General features: G+C 35.3%; 3 protein-coding genes across 3 annotated transcripts in view; 1 reads left to right on the forward strand and 2 right to left on the reverse strand.

Moving 5' to 3' along the window:
* The window catches only part of rab44 (RAB44, member RAS oncogene family), a 13266-nt gene extending 5278 nt beyond the window's left edge, over positions 1-7988 (forward strand). The window contains exons 2-10 of the mRNA XM_016252666.1: positions 57-5822; positions 5920-6002; positions 6079-6191; positions 6279-6401; positions 7062-7143; positions 7220-7334; positions 7425-7523; positions 7616-7692; positions 7793-7988. Of these exons, the coding sequence (XP_016108152.1) occupies positions 57-5822; positions 5920-6002; positions 6079-6191; positions 6279-6401; positions 7062-7143; positions 7220-7334; positions 7425-7523; positions 7616-7692; positions 7793-7877 (6543 nt within the window). The 3' untranslated portion in view covers positions 7878-7988. The remainder of the gene's footprint in view (positions 1-56; positions 5823-5919; positions 6003-6078; positions 6192-6278; positions 6402-7061; positions 7144-7219; positions 7335-7424; positions 7524-7615; positions 7693-7792) is intronic.
* Positions 7989-8607: 619 nt separating this feature from the next.
* Positions 8608-10311, reverse strand: LOC107567074 (ectonucleoside triphosphate diphosphohydrolase 8-like). The gene is made up of 4 exons (XM_016252667.1): positions 10252-10311; positions 9524-9652; positions 9109-9369; positions 8608-8628 (listed from the first exon to the last, which is right to left on the reverse strand). The coding sequence occupies exons 1-4, from the start codon at positions 10309-10311 to the stop codon at positions 8608-8610; spliced, it is 471 nt and encodes a 156-aa protein (XP_016108153.1).
* Positions 10312-10709: 398 nt separating this feature from the next.
* LOC107567076 (ectonucleoside triphosphate diphosphohydrolase 8-like) lies at positions 10710-16334 on the reverse strand. Its single transcript, XM_016252668.1, has 7 exons — positions 16244-16334; positions 15834-15968; positions 12816-12933; positions 12385-12535; positions 11690-11849; positions 10960-11190; positions 10710-10805 (listed from the first exon to the last, which is right to left on the reverse strand). Exons 2-7 carry the CDS (start codon positions 15957-15959, stop codon positions 10710-10712), a joined length of 882 nt encoding a protein of 293 aa, XP_016108154.1. The 5' UTR covers positions 15960-15968; positions 16244-16334.
* Positions 16335-18615: the final 2281 nt, after the last annotated feature.

An 18615-nucleotide genomic window follows, 5' to 3' on the forward strand; every position in this document is an offset into this window, starting at 1 on the left:
CTAGTGTTTTAATCAAAGAAGTTGAGTTTATTGGAGATACAGTTATAGTGAAGAGGAATATGACTACTGAGTCAGATTTGATTCAAAATGACACTTCCTCTGATGCAAAACAGGAAGCATTAAAAGTATCTGACAATGCTGAGTGTGAAGTTCAGGAAGATACAGACGCAATTCCCAAGCAAAGTGACACCACCATCATTCCTGAAGATACTCAGAGAGAGGAGGCACACTCAGAATTCACAGTTATTCACAAGAGAAAAATGGGCTCAACTCGTAGACCTCTCAGAGGGAAAAATGGACAAAGAAAAGAAAAAGAACATCATGATGAAAACGAGACACCTGACAGTGAAGGTATATTCAAGGTAGAGAAAGAAACAATTAGTTTAGAGGATGAACCTAGTCTAGACGAATCTACATTACAAAGTTTAAAAGATGGAGCTAAAGAACAGGAGATGGAAATGTGCGAGAAGAATGATGTTGGTCCTGTTAAAGGGTCTAAATCCGCAGACCTGCAGTCATCATGTAGTTCAGACTTAACATCCGAGGAATCCATTGCAATAAGTATCTGTCACATCACAGAATCACAAACCCTCATGAAACTGAATGAAGAGTCCCAGGAAAATGCTGGAGATGCTGAAAGAGTGGCAGTAGGAGGAGAAACAGACCTACATTTAGAAATTAAAGCACAGATCAAAACATCTGACTCAACCAGTGAAGCAGAAGGAACAGAAAAGAACATACATGATGCTAGTGTTTTAGTGAGAGAAGTTGAAATTATTTTTGGTGATACAGTTACAGTGGAGAGTAATATGACTTCTGAGTCAGTCTTTCTTCAAAGTTCTCCTGATGCATTGAAAGTATCTCAAAATTCTGCGAACGAAGTTTCAGGAGAAACAGAAACAATTCTCAAGCAAAGTGACATCAACATCATTCCTGAAGATTCTCATGGAGAGGAGGCACACTCAAAATCATGTCCAGTTATTCATAAGAGGAAAATGGGCTCAACTCGTAGACCTCTCAAAGGAAATAAAGGACAAAGAAAAGAAATAGAACATCATGATGAAAATGAGACACTTGAATGTGAAGGTATGATCAATGTAGAGAAAGAAACATTCAGTGTGGAGGATGAATCCAGTACAAATGCATCTCCACTAAGAACCACAAAAGATGGAGCTAAAGAACAGGAGATGGAATTATGTGAGAAGAATGATGTTGGTCCTGTTGAAGGGTCTGAATCTGCTCTCCTGCAGTCATCATGTAGTTCAGATTTAGTTTCTGAGAAATCCACTGCAATAAGTATCTGTCATGTCACAGAATCGCAAACCCTCATGAAACTGAATGAAGAGTCCCAGGAAAATGCTGGAGATGCCGAAAAAGTGGCAGCAGAGGAAGACAAAGACTTGCAATTAAAAATTGAATCACAGAACAAAATATTTGACTCAACAACTAGTGAAGCTGAAGGAATAGAAGAGAACATCAATGATGTAAGTGTGGCATTAGTCAGAGAAGTTGAAGTTATTGGACATACAGGTACAGGGAAGAGTAATATGACTACGGAGTCAGATTTTCTTCAAACTTCTCCTGATGCACACATCGAAGCATTGGAAATATCTGAAAATGCTGAGAAAGAAGTTTCAGGAGAAACAGACACAATTCTTAAACAAAGTGACATCAGCATCATTCCTAAAGATTCTCACAGAGAAGAGGCACACTCAAAATCAAGTCCAGTTATTCATAAGAGAAAAATGGGCTCAACTCGTAGACCTCTCAAAGGAAATAAAGGACAAAGACAAGAACATGATGAGAAAGAGATCTTCAGTTTGGACTATGAATCTAGATATACTGCAGTGAGTGTCTGTGACATTTCAGAATCACAAACCCTCCCAAAAACTCATGCAGGGTCCCAGGAAAATACTGGAGATGTTGAAATAGTGCCAGCAGAGGGAGACACAGAACAACACTTAGAAAACAAAACATTTGACTCAATTGCATTTGAAGAAGAAGCAACAGAAGAGAACATCTGTGAAGCTAGTGTTTTGATCAAAGAAGTTGAGTTTATTGGAGATACAGTTACAGTGGAAAGTAATATGACTACTGAGTCAGATTTGATTCAAAATGACACTTCCTCTGATGCAAAACAGGAAGCATTAAAAGTATCTGACAATGCTGAGTGTGAAGTTCAGGAAGATACAGATGCAATTCCCAAGCAAAGTGACACCACCATCATTCCTGAAGATACTCAGAGAGAGGAGGCACACTCAGAATTCACAGTTATTCACAAGAGAAAAATGGGCTCAACTCGTAGACCTCTCAGAGGGAAAAATGGACAAAGAAAAGAAAAAGAACATCATGATGAAAATGAGACACCTGACAGTGAAGGTATGATCAATGTAGAGAAAGAAACAATTAGTTTGGAGGATGAACCCAGTCTAGATGAACCTAGATATACTGCAGTGAGTGACATTTCAGAATCACAAACCCTCACAATATTTCATGCAGAGTCCCAAGAAGATTATAAAGATGTTGAAAGAGCACTAGTAGGGAGAGACACAGAACCACACTCAGTTCAAAAAGAAATCACAACTCTTAATTCAGCCACATTTGAAGGAGAAGGAACAGAAGAGATCACATGTGAAGCTAGTGTCAAAGAAATTGAGTTTATTGGAGATACAGTTACAGTGGAGAGTAATATGACTATTAAGTCAGATTTGCTTCAAAATGACATTTCCACTGATGCAAAACCAGAAACATTGATATCTGAAATTGCTGAGAATGAAGGAAAAATGGACACAATTCCCAAACAAAGTAACGCCAACATCATTCCAGAAGTTCCTCACGGAGAGGAGGTACACACAAAATTGAGTCTTAATGTTCAGAAGCGAAAAATGGGCTCAACTCGTAGACCTCTCAGAGGGAACAAAGGACAAAGAAAAGTGAGAGTCGAATCCGAGGAAAAGACTGGAGATATTGAAGTATTGTTAGAAGTGGAAGACACAGAACCACGCTTAGAAATTCAAAACCAGGATAACGTGGTTGATCACAATGTGACACAAGAAATTATGAATATAAGAGATAATGAAGATGAGGAGAGAAAGACCACAAAGACAGTGGACATGTCAGTGCAGGAGCTATGTGATGATTTGGAACTAGAGCAGAGACCAGATGTATCTCAAACACAAACTGGTCCATCACAGGATGATACTGGCTCATATTTATTAGATGTCCCAGAAAGAACTGCAGATTTTGTTAGAGACAGATTTGCCTGTAAGAGTCATTCTGATCTGGTCTTGTCTGATGCCCTGCTTATAGAGGAAACACAAATTCATGTGTCATCTGAGGATGTTCCCCCGACAGAGATGGTTGAAATGCATCCAGTCTCCAAAAGGTTTTTGCAGAAGAGAAAAATGGGGTCAACTCGGAAGAGAGGGAAGAGAATGGTGAATGACGAGGAGGTTGAAGAAGAGAAAGAGGGAGAAGCTGAAAATACAACAAATGATGATGGGACCACAAAGTCAGAGGAGAATTTAACTATTGAAGAAGCCATTGCAGGATCTCCTGTACACAAGCAACTGTTTAGTTCATCTGCTGATAAAGAAGGCCATGAGATTCAGGATATTTGTAGTAAATCAGATGTGCCGACAGAAATCTCAGAACAAAATTATCCAAATTCTACCACAAATCCAGAACTATTGATAGAATCTGAATGTTCTTCAAATGTTGCTGCTGAGATGATTTCAGACCTTCCATTGGGAGATGCTGACACATACTTAGGTCCTAAACAAAGTGTCATTCCTAAAGAGTCTCTTAGAGAAGATCAATCAAGCTTGAATCCAGTTGTTCAAAAACGAAAAATGGGGTCAACACGTAAGACGCTCAGAGGGAACAAAGGGCAGGGAAAAGAAGTAGAATCCAAAAAGATGGATGGAGATAGCGAAGAAATGACACAGGAAGAGGATACAGAACCACATTTAGCACCTGAGATGATTTCAGACCTTCCATTGGGAGATGCTGACACATACTTAGGTCCTAAACAAAGTGTCATTCCTAAAGCGTCTCTTAGAGAAGATCAATCAAGCTTGAATCCAGTTGTTCAAAAACGAAAAATGGGGTCAACACGTAAGACGCTCAGAGGGAACAAAGGGCAGGGAAAAGAAGTAGAATCCAAAAAGATGGATGGAGATAGCGAAGAAATGACACAGGAAGAGGATACAGAACCACATTTAGCAACCAGTGCAAGAAAAACTGAATGTAAATTTGATGAAGAGGTTGAACAAAACTTCCCCATTGAACTTTCTTATCCAGTGGCTTCTTCAAAAATGTTCTCTGAATCAGAAAATGGAGTGAAGGAAGTTTCTCCAACTATCCATGACCTATCTGAGGTGAGTGAGGAAAAGGGGATGGAAAGTACTGGAAATTACAGTAATAGTGAGAATAAGGCAATCAATCTCTATGACGGGACAAAGGACAAATTTATCTTGACAGTTAGTCATGAAGATGTTGATCAAACCGTGACTGTAGATTACCTTGATCAGCATGTTTATGTAGGATCAGAGCCTGAACAAACTGAAAACACAGGCCAGTCTTTTCCCACACAAGAACTAAAAAACACTCAGGATGATGTTGTTTATGAAATCAGTTCCACCCAAGAAAAGAGGCGAAAGATGGGCTCAACCCGGAGATATCCTAGAGTAATGCATGGGGAAAATATGGCCAATAATGAAGATGGACTTGGTGTGGCAGAGGATAGAGAAACTAAGAAAGCAGAAGATGATTGGGATGATATGCCTTTAGCATCAAGCATCAGTCAGTCCAAGGAAGTGTCTTCAGTCAGTACCACAGATCTTGAATCAGAAATGTTAAGTAGTGCAACTGATTTAAAAGGTGAAAATGATCATCAGAACAATTCTGAACCCAGTGGACCAACAGTGCCTGAAACACCTGAAAATACCCTTAAAATATGTGATAATCAGTTAGTAAATGCTGATGTTACCAAACATCCACAGTCAGAGACTGTTACCACTGAGAAGAGAAGAAAGATGGGCTCCACTCGGAAAAATCTCAGAGAAGGAAGAATACAAGGAAAAAGAGATGGATATGAAAAAACAGAAACTACAGACACAAATCTGCAGATGTCTCAGGACTCTGAAATGATCTTAGGGGAACAAACAACTCATGATTACTCTAATCAGTCAGAGGATTCACTTCTCTGTGAGATAGAAAGAGCATTAAATAAGACGTCTCAAAGTTCAATGAGTAATGATCGGGAATCAATCGTCAAAGAGCCTAACCCTGAAGACTTAGCGAATGCTTCTGATCTTAATATGTCAGAAAACTCCGAAATCAAATCTCTCCAGCCGACACCATTGGCTCACAGTGAACCCAACTCACCAGGAAGACGAAGAAGAAAAATGGGTTCAACTCGCAAGAATCCCAGAGAGCAGCTCAAAGCAGAAAGGGAGGATGAAGACAAAGAGGATGGGGAGAAAGATGAGAATTTAAAGACGAATAAGCAAGAAAACAAGGATCTTGAAAGAGTTGAGGTGTCTATAGTGCATAATATCACTGAAAACAAACTGAATAAAGAGTATCTTGATGTCTCTAGTGCACACACAATTAGCAGTCAGCTAGAAGAGAGCACTAACCCTGTTAGCCAAGAAAGGACGTCTCCATCAACTAAAAGGAAGTTTGGGTCCAGACGCGCTAAGGGCAAACAAGGCCTTGGTAGTCTGGCCGCTTCTGATTTTGGGAATGAATTAGAAGATGGAGATCATAAACCAGACAGCTCTGAGGTTGAGGACAAGCTACGCAGTGATGACTTAGAGGTATATATCTCTTTGTTTAGAAAATGTCCTTATATTTTGTACTTCAGCCTATAATGATGCTTGCTTTAAAACACTAACAAATGTCTGTATTGTTAAGGTTTGTGATCCATGCCTCACCTTACAACCAGAGAATCAACCAATTACCCATCCAGTCTCGGAGCAGAGGAACATGGAAGCCAAGTATGAAACAGAGCAATATAAGAGTTCTTTATCTGTTATAAGAAATTAATTTACTTGTTTGTTTTTCCTGCTCCAGAAGTGAAGAAGCTACTCCAAAAGGCACTGGTGCTGGTCTCGTTTCTTTGGACCAAATCATGAAACATGATAGAAGCACTGGAGCTAAGCAGACTGTAAATCTCAAGAACAGGAGTGAGTAAAGTGATAAAACATTGTCATGCAATTATTTCTTAAAGTTTAATATCTAATACTCATCCAAACACAAACTCTGTCATATAGTTTCAGATGCTGAAGTAGTTCAGTTTAACGTTGTCATGGTGGGAAACAGCTGTGTGGGGAAAACTTCCTTCATCAGACGCTTTCATGAAGGGCAGTTCACTGAGGATTACCGCTCCACTATTGGTGAGTGTTGCGTTGGAGAGCAGGCATTCTTGTTTACTGAAGCAATTATTCACACTTCCATTCAAAAAGAGTCAGCAAGATTTTTAAAATGTTTTTGAAAAAAAGTCTGTTATGCTCATACAGTTTATTTGATCAAAAATATAGTAAAAACAGTACTATTGTAAAATATTATTAGAATTTCAAATACTTTTCTATTTTAATATATTTTAAAATTGAATTTATTCCTGTGAAGTCATTACTCCAGTCTTCAGTGTCACGTGATCCTTCAGAAATCATTCTAATATGCTGATTTGATTCTTAATAAACATTCCTTATTATTATCAATGTTGAAAACAGTTGTGCTTATTAATATTTTTCTGGATAAATTTTTTCAGGATTTTTGTAACTTTATTAATGTATTTACTGTCACTTTTGGTCAATTTAATGCATCCTTTCTGAATAAAGGTGCTAATATCTTTAAAACATCTTACTGACCTTAAATTTACAATGGTAGTGAATAAGGTGTCATGGTACACTATAGAAATAAATGATTTCTAAGAAGAAAAAATGCAGCAACAGACTGATCAGATAACGATCAGTTCCAAATGTATAAATATACAGTATAAAGGAGAATAACTTATATTATGTTAAAATGTTATATATTTTATGCTTTGCACCCAGGTGTTGACACCTGTATACAGACTGTTGCTCTGCCTGACAGAACTGTTAAACTGCAGATATGGGACACAGCAGGTCAAGAGAGGTAAGACATAGGAACAAATTAACACATGATGAAAAAAGTTGTTGGTGTGTAATTTAACCCAAAAAATCTTTATAAGGTTTCATAGCCTCACCACACAAGTGTTCCACAAGGCTGATGGGCTTCTGCTCATGTATGAAATCACATGTTCAAATAGTTTTATTTCTGTACGGGATTGGATATCTCGAGCTCAGGTATCTAATGTTTTCATGTTCCTTACATTTTAGTCAAAATATATGGAAATGTCCCCTTCCCTAAATTGTATTATGACAATGTTACACAAGAAAGGGGCTCCCGATGATGTCATCATGATGTTGCTTGGAAACAAGAATGATTCTGTAAAGCGTGCAGTCCAGATTCAGGAAGGGGCAGAGCTGGCCAGAGTAAGAGTTCATTGTGACCCGAAAAGTACTGTCCAATTGTTTTGCCTGAGTATATTTCTTCTAAAAGTTTGGTTGTATTTTCCCTTCATTAGGAGTATAACATAAATTTCATGGAGTGCAGTGCTGCAACTGGGGCGAATGTGTCAGAATCCATGAGAACTCTTGCAGAGTAAGACTCAAAACTAACAAAACCCATCACACCAATTATTACTTGTTCAACATGTGTGTTTTCTGTCCATGCTTAAAGACTAATTTCTTGTTGCTACTAGGTTGTTAATGCAGCGCAAATCACAGAAGGAGAGACACACAACATTGAGAAGAGAACCATCACAGAAGAAATCTGGTTGCTGTTGAAAACACACTCCCTCACACACAACATGCATGACCATTCAACAGTTTGGGTTAGTTAGATATTTTTTGTAGAAATGAATACTGTTATTCAGCAATTATGCATTAAATTGATCAAAAGTGACAGTAAAGACTATATTGATACAGGAAAAAAAATTGTTTTTACATTTTCTGTTTATCAAAGTATCCTGAAAAATTATCACCTTTCCTGTCAGAAGAATAAATAAACCCTAAAAAGGTAATAATATTTCACAATATTACTGTTTTAATTAAATGCAGTATTGGTGAGTATAGCAGACTTTACATTAAATCTTACCAACCCCAAACGTTTGAGGGTAATGTACAAACAATTTGTAAAAAAAAGTAAGCTGCTTATATTTTGTTGCTTAAGGAGAATGTCATTTCTGTATTTTATAAATTTGCACAAAGTACAATAAGGATTTCACATGTCTGTTAAGTGTTTTAATTCCAACTGCAAGTGCTGAATGTAAGTAAAAATGAATACAAACAAATAAAAAAAGCTATACTCTTACAATTTAGAGTTTATGAATGATGAAAAATCTCTGTTTTGTGAATTAGTTAGCACAGACTAAATCATTGAGGTACTAGTCAGCCTTCAAAACAAGACACTACTTTAAATAACAAAAAGCTACATTTTGCTAGAAATGGTATAGAATGTTAGAAAAACAAAGGATATGTCATCTCATTTTGTCATCATAATGTCAAAATTCATAGATTATTTCACTGTTTGTGAGGTCTTTGTGGAAAAAAAAATATCACTTAAAATAGTAACTTGTAGGCTACTTCTGAATGTGTCGATACAGTAACCGCTCTGATAGATTCAGCTGCGTGAAGGATTCTGAGTGACAACTCTGTGGGTTGTTTTTTTTTTTTTTTTAATATTCATTAAAAGAACCGACTCATAAGCATTCGTCATTCGTTCGGGAATCAGAATTTACTGGTTGTGTTTTGTGATTCACCAAAACGTACCAGCTCTTAAGAGTCATTATATATATATATATATATATATATATATCAAATATTGTTGCAATGTTTGTGTTTTTGTGTTTTCCATATTAGCCCATGTAAAATACATACAAAAAAGTTTTATTTTGTGTAACTGTATATCTCCCCACAATAATTTTTTTCATTTCCTTCCTAACATTAAAACATATAACTTAAATATTATGCTACTAGTAATTAATGAAGATGATTTGATAAGGACAGAAACACTCACAAAGAATTCGCCATTGACCGGAGGCTGACCACTGAAGCCACAGTCTGGTGAAAATGCACAATCGGTCAGGTTAACAATGTTCTCCATTAGAGAAAGACAGAGGAATGAGTCACCCGTTCCTGAGAAAAGGACTGTAGCCGTGGTGTTGAAATTGTTTGGTTTGACCACACAAGGGGAGTTATAAAGGTCATTCAAAGTAAGACTGAGGTTATATCCGACATGGTAGCATGGGTGACTGATTACAGGTGAGGATCCAGCAGTCTAGATGAAGCAGACACCATATCAGACATTCAATTATGACCATCATTTTATTGGTAGACACTTTCTTTCCAAATCTACATACAGTAAATGTGTTGTGCTAAAACTAGTATGGTAAAAACCTACATAGAGATAATGAATAGAATTAAAAACCAACCTTGTGAAGGTAGACCTGAAGTTTCCTCAAAGCCTGGTCCTTGCCGAAGCACAAGTAGCTGTGTGTGTACAACTCATATTTGTACCCGTAGAGCTGGAGATTAAAAGCTGAATCTGTTTTATTCACTGTCTTTTGGGGTGAATGAGATCTGTGTTGATGAGCCACCGAGATCAAGAGCTCCAAGGATCTTTCCTGCTTTTGGGTGGATCCAATTACCCTCAAATGTGTGCTGCAAAAAAAAACACACACACGTTAGGAGTATTGAGGTACATGATGTTCTAACAAAAGAGAAGCGATTAAGAGTGATTAAGTGTCATTTCTACTGTTGATTGATTTACTTAACTGAGTCTGTGTTGTCAAAATAACATGAAAAGCAAGAATGAAAATAGTATTATTACTGTACATGTGTTCAATGGCCTTTAGGAAGAATTACAAATAAAGATATCTGACATGATAACAATGTAATAACTTTAGTTTAAAATGATTGATGTTGCATTGTTGGTTTTATTTATTTATTAAATATTAATATTTATTATAAAATATTTATTCATTAAATATAAAATGAGCCAATGATAATATGACATGAGAGAATCAGACGATATGAAATGAGAAATTATAAATGTTCATTGTATCATTGTAAAGAAATGGGCTGACCCTTAAGTTTGAAAAACTCTGCATTAATAACCACTCAGTCCTAATTTCATCAGTGTTGGAAATCCATTATTCACCTTGATAAAACTCTCCAAGAGATAGTTGATGGTGATCCAGCCATAAGCCCCCTCCTCCATGCCAGAGAGTATTCTGGCCCCTCGAAAATCAAATTGATAACTTTGGATTGTTTTGGTGACTTCTGCGAGAATGCTGTCTGCGAAACTTTTGTTCTGTAAGCTGTGAAACCAATGTAAAAATCAATGTAATCCAGTTCAATGATAATTATTTTTCCAAATATTTTTCCATTTGTGACCCTGGACCACAAAACCAGTCTTAAGTCGCATGGGTATATTTGTAGAAATAGCCAAAAATACATTGTATGGGTCAAAATTATCGATTTTTCTTTTATTCTTTTATGCCAAAAATCATTAGGATATTAAGTAAAGATCATGTTCCATGAAGATATTTTGTAAATTTCCTACTGTAAACATATAAAAACTTTATTTTTGATTAGTAACATGCATTGCTAAGAACTTCATTTGGACAGCTTTAAAGGGTCATTCAAAGTAAGACTGAGGTTATATCCGACATGGTAGCATGGGTGACTGATTACAGGTGAGGATCCAGCAGTCTAGATGAAGCAGACACCATATCAGACATTCAATTATGACCATCATTTTATTGGTAGACACTTTCTTTCCAAATCTACATACAGTAAATGTGTTGTGCTAAAACTAGTATGGTAAAAACCTACATAGAGATAATGAATAGAATTAAAAACCAACCTTGTGAAGGTAGACCTGAAGTTTCCTCAAAGCCTGGTCCTTGCCGAAGCACAAGTAGCTGTGTGTGTACAACTCATATTTGTACCCGTAGAGCTGGAGATTAAAAGCTGAATCTGTTTTATTCACTGTGTCTTTTGGGGTGAATGAGATCTGTGTTGATGAGCCACCGAGATCAAGAGCTCCAAGGATCTTTCCTGCTTTTGGGTGGATCCAATTGCCCTCAAATGTGTGCTGCAAAAAAAAACACACACACGTTAGGAGTATTGAGGTACATGATGTTCTAACAAAAGAGAAGCGATTAAGAGTGATTAAGTGTCATTTCTACTGTTGATTGATTTACTTAACTGAGTCTGTGTTGTCAAAATAACATGAAAAGCAAGAATGAAAATAGTATTATTACTGTACATGTGTTCAATGGCCTTTAGGAAGAATTACAAATAAAGATATCTGACATGATAACAATGTAATAACTTTAGTTTAAAATGATTGATGTTGCATTGTTGGTTTTATTTATTTATTAAATATTAATATTTATTATAAAATATTTATTCATTAAATATAAAATGAGCCAATGATAATATGACATGAGAGAATCAGACGATATGAAATGAGAAATTATAAATGTTCATTGTATCATTGTAAAGAAATGGGCTGACCCTTAAGTTTGAAAAACTCTGCATTAATAACCACTCAGTCCTAATTTCATCAGTGTTGGAAATCCATTATTCACCTTGATAAAACTCTCCAAGAGATAGTTGATGGTGATCCAGCCATAAGCCCCCTCCTCCATGCCAGAGAGTATTCTGGCCCCTCGAAAATCAAATTGATAACTTTGGATTGTTTTGGTGACTTCTGCGAGAATGCTGTCTGCGAAACTTTTGTTCTGTAAGCTGTGAAACCAATGTAAAAATCAATGTAATCCAGTTCAATGATAATTATTTTTCCAAATATTTTTCCATTTGTGACCCTGGACCACAAAACCAGTCTTAAGTCGCATGGGTATATTTGTAGAAATAGCCAAAAATACATTGTATGGGTCAAAATTATCGATTTTTCTTTTACTCTTTTATGCCAAAAATCATTAGGATATTAAGTAAAGATCATGTTCCATGAAGATATTTTGTAAATTTCCTACTGTAAATATATAAAAACTTTATTTTTGATTAGTAACATGCATTGCTAAGAACTTCATTTGGACAGCTTTAAAGGTGATTTTCTCAATATTTTAATTTTTTTGCACCGTCAGATTCCAGATTATCAAATAGTTGTATCTCGGCCAAATATTGTCATATCATAACAAACCATACATCAGTGGAAAGCTTATTTATTCAGCTTTCAGAGGATGTATAAATCTCAATTTCGTAAAATTGACCCTTATGACTGGTTTTGTCGTCCAGGGTCACATTTATATGACACTACAGTCACCTAAGAAGCCGCATGCCAGCAGTGGCACCAAGGTACACAGGTGTAGTTTTCCACTCTCCTTCTGGTATTGCTGCCTTGGCAACATCCAAGCATTTCTTAAGACTTTCTCCAGCTGCCAGAGGGTTCTGTACATAGCTGGATATGCCATCACCTAAAAAAATTTAAAATGTTTTGACAGTTAAAACTTAAGTACACATTGTATAGCCTTCTCATAGGGACGGGATCTCAGCCATTTAGGCCACGTGAATTTTTGTGATGGCCCTGTTGAAACTGTTTTTTTTTCTTCTATTCCTTGTAAAACCTAAAGCGAATGAAGTAATATCGACTAAATGCATTAGATTCAGCTTTGTCACCTTATAAAGCATAATTTAATCACCGCAAAGTGTTATAATGTTAGGGAACAGAGAGTTGGTTTCCAGCGCTGTACTCACCATCCACATCACAGCTCTGTTTCTGAGAGACTATTCCAGTGTTATTCTCTTTGTTCCCCAGCCACTGGTACAGGAAAAGTGCCGTGTGAGTGGAGCCGGCATCAAACACAATCCCATACTGAGGAAGTCAGACAAAGAGTTTCATAAATTTAGACAAAACTTGATTTATTGGGTGTGCTTACTTTCCCGAGAAAAAAACACACACACATCCTGAGGGAAAACATTTGACAGTATCACATTCATGTTATACCACAGGATTCATAAAAATAGTTTGCGTTGAGGAGTTGTATAGAATTTATTTGGTTGTTTGGTATACTTGTGGTCTGAAATAATATATTTTTTTCATGTTGTTTTAAGTTTTTTTTTTTTACCATGGATTGTTTTGTTTTTGTGAGACAGACAGTGTAAATGATGTGTGAAATACATAATCGTGGTTATACGCAACAAACTTCTGTATTCTGGAAAACAGGTTGCGATGCTTCCGGTTAGTGTATTTTGTACGTGCTTCGTTAAATATGGAGCTGTTTTACTAAAGATGCCTCCGTCACATATGCAGACTGATATTTAAAAGTTTATTTTTGCTCTTCTTTTCAGTAACATTCTGATATTAAACTATTAACTCCAACATTAAAAACAAATAGCTAGGTTAGCTGATTACTATAGAAGTCAAGATACTGGCATCAGTCCATACTGCTGTTAACACTTTCTCTGTCAAGCAGGAGAATTTTGGTAACACTTTACAATAGGGTTCACTTTGTTAAGATTAGTTAAAGCATTAGACATCATTAACTAATAATAAACAATACTTTGCAATAATATGCTTTAAATATGCTTTAAAATAAGGTCAGATTAGTTGACCTTAGTTAATATATTAACTAACAATGAACAATATATTTGTTACAGTATTTATTAATCTTAAACATTAGTTAATAAGAATACAAAAGTTTATTGTTCTGGTCAGTTAACTAATATTAAGAGATACAACTTTTGGTTGACACTTTAATTTAGGGACCAATTTCTCACTATTAACTAGTTGCACATATTACTAGCATATTGGCTGTTTATTACTTACAAAGCACATATTAACGCCTTATTCTGCATGACCATATTTTGGATTCCTTACTCCTACCCCAAACCTGAACTTAACAACTACCTTACTATTTATTAATAAGTAGCCAATTAGGAATTTACTGAGGCAAAAGTCATAGTTACTAGTTAGTTAATAGTGAGAATTGACTCCCAAACTAAAGTGTGACCAGCTTTTGATTTTATTAGTCAATGTTGAAATTCACATTAACTGAGATTAACTATTTTTCATTGTTAGTTCATCTTATTAACTAATGTTAACAAATGAAACCTAACTGTAAAGTGTTACAGAATTTATTAATTTAGGTTCATGTTAATTTCAACAAATACTGATACATTAACATTTCAGCTTGAAGTTTGTTTTAGAAGGTTTTTATTTTAAATGATTAAAAATAGGAGTTAAGTGTGTGTCCTTAAAAACATCTAAATTCAATTCATGAATATCTTAACAATGAACACATGTTTTAGAAACAAATAGACACATATCGTGTGTAGTCAAAATGTTATCACTAATGTGACACTAGTGTATGTGTTCACGGATACAGGTTTAAATGTCCTGTTCCCATTTCCCTTCTTTCACCCTCCACTTTCCTGTCAGTGATTGCCCTCTACAAAAGTGGTCATGAATAAAAAAAAATGTTTGCAATAATATGCTTTAAATATGCTTTAAAATAAGGTCAGATTAGTTGACCTTAGTTAATATATTAACTAACAATGAACAATATATTTGTTACAGTATTTATTAATCTTAAACATTAGTTAATAAGAATACAAAAGTTTATTGTTCTGGTCAGTTAACTAATATTAAGAGATACAACTTTTGGTTGACACTTTAATTTAGGGACCAATTTCTCACTATTAACTAGTTGCACATATTACTAGCATATTGGCTGTTTATTACTTACAAAGCACATATTAACGCCTTATTCTGCATGACCATATTTTGGATTCCTTACTCCTACCCCAAACCTGAACTTAACAACTACCTTACTATTTATTAATAAGTAGCAAATTAGGAATTTGCTCAGGAAACTGAGGCAAATTGCTCAGGAAACTGAGGCAAAAGTCATAGTTACTAGTTAGTTAATAGTGAGAATTGACTCCCAAACTAAAGTGTGACCAGCTTTTGATTTTATTAGTCAATGTTGAAATTCACATTAACTGAGATTAACTATTTTTCATTGTTAGTTCATCTTATTAACTAATGTTAACAAATGAAACCTAACTGTAAAGTGTTACAGAATTTATTAATTTAGGTTCATGTTAATTTCAACAAATACTGATACATTAACATTTCAGCTTGAAGTTTGTTTTAGAAGGTTTTTATTTTAAATGATTAAAAATAGGAGTTAAGTGTGTGTCCTTAAAAACATCTAAATTCAATTCATGAATATCTTAACAATGAACACATGTTTTAGAAACAAATAGACACATATCGTGTGTAGTCAAAATGTTATCACTAATGTGACACTAGTGTATGTGTTCACGGATACAGGTTTAAATGTCCTGTTCCCATTTCCCTTCTTTCACCCTCCACTTTCCTGTCAGTGATTGCCCTCTACAAAAGTGGTCATGAATAAAAAAAAATGTAAATCCTTCATAGCTCAAACTGTGATCTTTGAAAAGTTTAACATAAAAAATAACTTCTTTTTTTAATGTTTCAAAGACAACAAATTGTAGGAATGACCAGTGTCACACCTTCAATTGTTATCCGACACCACCAATATATATTTATTATAATATCCGATAAAGAAAATATTGACACCTGTTCAGATGATCTGTTTTTAATAAACAACATGTAGTGCAAGCAGAAGAAATTTTCTGATGGGTATCTCTTATAGTGTTGACTTTTACAACTCTCACAGAACCGCATTAATCTATTAAAAATCTATACAAAAGCACATTGTAACTGACAGTTGAACATCTTTGCACCTGTGTTGAGTATGGTCGATCCAAAGTCTGATGATTGGCAAGAGAGAGAATCAAAGCGATGATGGTTGTACAAGCTACGGCTGCCATTGCAGCACCCAGCAATAAAGCTTTCATCTGAATTCCCATATCTGCAATCTGTCCAGAAGCAAAACAAATATGCACTACAGGTACAAGGATGATCCACAAATATGTGAAGTTCATTTCATGCATGCCAAAGTTAAATAGTCAAATCCTGTTTCAGACACATTCATTTGTCATAGCTTTGTTTACACTTCACATGCACATTCAAGTCTACAAGTGTACAAGATCAAGAGAATCAATTATTACCCGAGATCTTCAATTAATATTTGATGTTTTAAAGCTGATTGGCAGATAACAGTAACACTTCAGAGAGAAAGCAAATGTCTTACCTTCTTCCCTCTCCTTTACCTGTCCGGATTAACTTTCTTTATGAACCTATACAGGCCTGTGTATTGAAGACAGGTATGTGCAATGTTGATACCTCCACACCTTTACTCCAGCCAGGGCCTTTGGGAACTGAAGTTATACTCCCACTTCCCCAGTATATCTTCAGCTCATTACACACACACACACACACACACACACACACACACACACATAACACTCTCACTAACTTTTCCTCTTTTACACACACAGTTAAGTACTACACCTCACATACTCACAAACACACACCCTGGTTTACAACCTCAAAGTTTCATTGGACCAAATATCCTCTCTTATTTTTATGTATCAATATCACAAGTTGAATCATTTATAGGAAGTTTTCTTAAAGAATTTGACAGGAACTATGGGAACTGATAAAAAACCTTATCTGAATAAAAACCGAAAGCATGCACTAACCTCATTCACCAATAACAACTGTTACTTAATAACTAATCTCTCTTTGACTCTGTTGTGTTAAAGTCTTTGGTTTAACAGCGTAGTTAGAGCACAACACAAATTTACACTGACAGATTTTACTGAAAAGCACCCTTTTACCATTTGTAGAAGATTATTGTTGCTGGATGAAATCTCTTTCATAATGCTATGAAATCTGATTAAACTACTCTGATATTTAGTCTTAGAATAAATGTGTTGAAAAAAAAACAGTTAAGTATTTAATTAAAACAATGAAAGAGTTGAGTAAACTCAAGTGAATACCACTCACTGAAGTTGAAGCAAAAGTATTTAGTATACATTGCAAATCAGTTACATTATGAAAACAAGTATTTTTGACAAAGTTACGGTTATCGTTATTTGTTAGAAATATAATATTTTCAAACCTCACCTTTTCAACTTAGTCATTAACATCTTGTTCTAGTGAGATGTCAAAACAAAGATTGTTAAAATGATGGTTGGACTTAAAATAAGAATTCTGTTATCAATTACTGTACATCCTGTATGACTGTATTTTTCTGTGGAGCTTAAAATATGAGGGGGGGGGGGACTTGGTACATAAGTTGAAACATTCTTCGAAATATCTTTAAGTTACAAACACTCTATGGACTTTTAATAGTCCTTTGAATGTCCACCAATAAGTTGCAACCAGCAACACCAGTAAATTATAGACTAAATGTTAAAATATATTTATATATTAAACAAATTAAACAAACAAACAAGCAAACAAATAATTCAAAAATCAACAGTAGTTGGCTGATGAAATGATATTTCCTTCACTGACTCTTAAGCAGTCTGGAATTCCTTTTTCTCCTATATGAGGAACTTTTGGCAAAAGTTACCGTTTAACTGGTTATGTAGACTAGATACTTTAAATGACAAGGAACAACTGCTAGTCTTTTAGTAATACTTTAAATTAGGGAATGCATATTCACTATTAACTAAGAGTTTTCCCTCAATTAACTCCTAATTACTGCTTATTGATTGTAAGTAAGGTAGTTGTTGTAGTGGTTATTAGGGTTAAGGGGTATAGAATATGCAGAATAAATAATTTAAATGTGTTTTATAAGTACTAAGAAACACCCAATATGCTAGTAATATGCATGCTAATAAGCAATATTCAGTAGTGTTTCCTAATCTTAAGTGTTACTATTCTTTTATATGGATAACACATTACTAGCATAAACAGACTCTTACTGTGCATTTCTATGGAAATGGCTGATTAGATTCGGAACAGGTGTGACAAATATTCTTGTGTGTCCTTTTAGCTTAACCACCTCAGCATCCTGATTGAGGGATTTGCAGCTAACCATGTATTTCCACATAAAGAAAACTAATTGCTCACGGTCACGCTCAGTTTTAAATTAGTGAGAAAAAAAGACACGGTTCGGTCAGGACGTATCGTAAATCACTGCTTAAATCTGGTATGAATACCTTCTGCTGTCATAAGCTTTTGTTCTCAATCATGCAATCACACCTGTTGCTCACTCCCTTGTGTGTTCAGATGTTCACATTTTGAACATTCGAACCCACAAACAATAGAGATCAGTAATAGCAGTAAATGGATGAATATCTGTTCGATAATCCTGTGGGGGCCGTGACATTGTCAACAAGTTTAAGACTCGTTGCTTGAGCCATATGATGTTCAGTTCATTTTGAGAAGCAAAACTTGTCTGCGACAAGTAAAAAGTTAGGCAGATGACTGGTGACTTTTTCCTGACTTGTTATTTCCTGTAACTATTTTCTTAATTAGTCACATTCAACAGTGTTACTGATTTGGCCAGTAAAATTCTCCACCCTAACATGACATAAAATATAAGCATATATTTGCTTAGAATATATAATATTGTAGCTAATCAGCTCATGGGAAATATGAATAATTAAC

This window comes from Sinocyclocheilus grahami, unplaced genomic scaffold (genome assembly GCF_001515645.1).
Source record: "Sinocyclocheilus grahami isolate Dianchi unplaced genomic scaffold, SAMN03320097.WGS_v1.1 scaffold1127.1, whole genome shotgun sequence".
NCBI lineage: Eukaryota > Metazoa > Chordata > Actinopteri > Cypriniformes > Cyprinidae > Sinocyclocheilus > Sinocyclocheilus grahami.

Coding starts and splice junctions, on each gene's coding strand:
- LOC107567076 (XM_016252668.1), bottom strand. CDS start 15,959: ATGGGAATTCAGATGAAAGCTTTATTGCTGGGTGCTGCAATGGCAGCC. Junction 12,934..15,833: donor ATCGACCATACTCAACACAG/GTGCAAAGATGT, acceptor TGACTTCCTCAG/TATGGGATTGTGTTTGATGC. Junction 12,536..12,815: donor ACAGAGCTGTGATGTGGATG/GTGAGTACAGCG, acceptor AAATTTTTTTAG/GTGATGGCATATCCAGCTAT.
- LOC107567074 (XM_016252667.1), bottom strand. CDS start 10,311: ATGGAGGAGGGGGCTTATGGCTGGATCACCATCAACTATCTCTTGGAG. Junction 9,370..9,523: donor TTCAGGTCTACCTTCACAAG/GTTGGTTTTTAA, acceptor TGCTTCATCTAG/ACTGCTGGATCCTCACCTGT. Junction 8,629..9,108: donor CGGTCAATGGCGAATTCTTT/GTGAGTGTTTCT, acceptor TTTTCCACAAAG/ACCTCACAAACAGTGAAATA.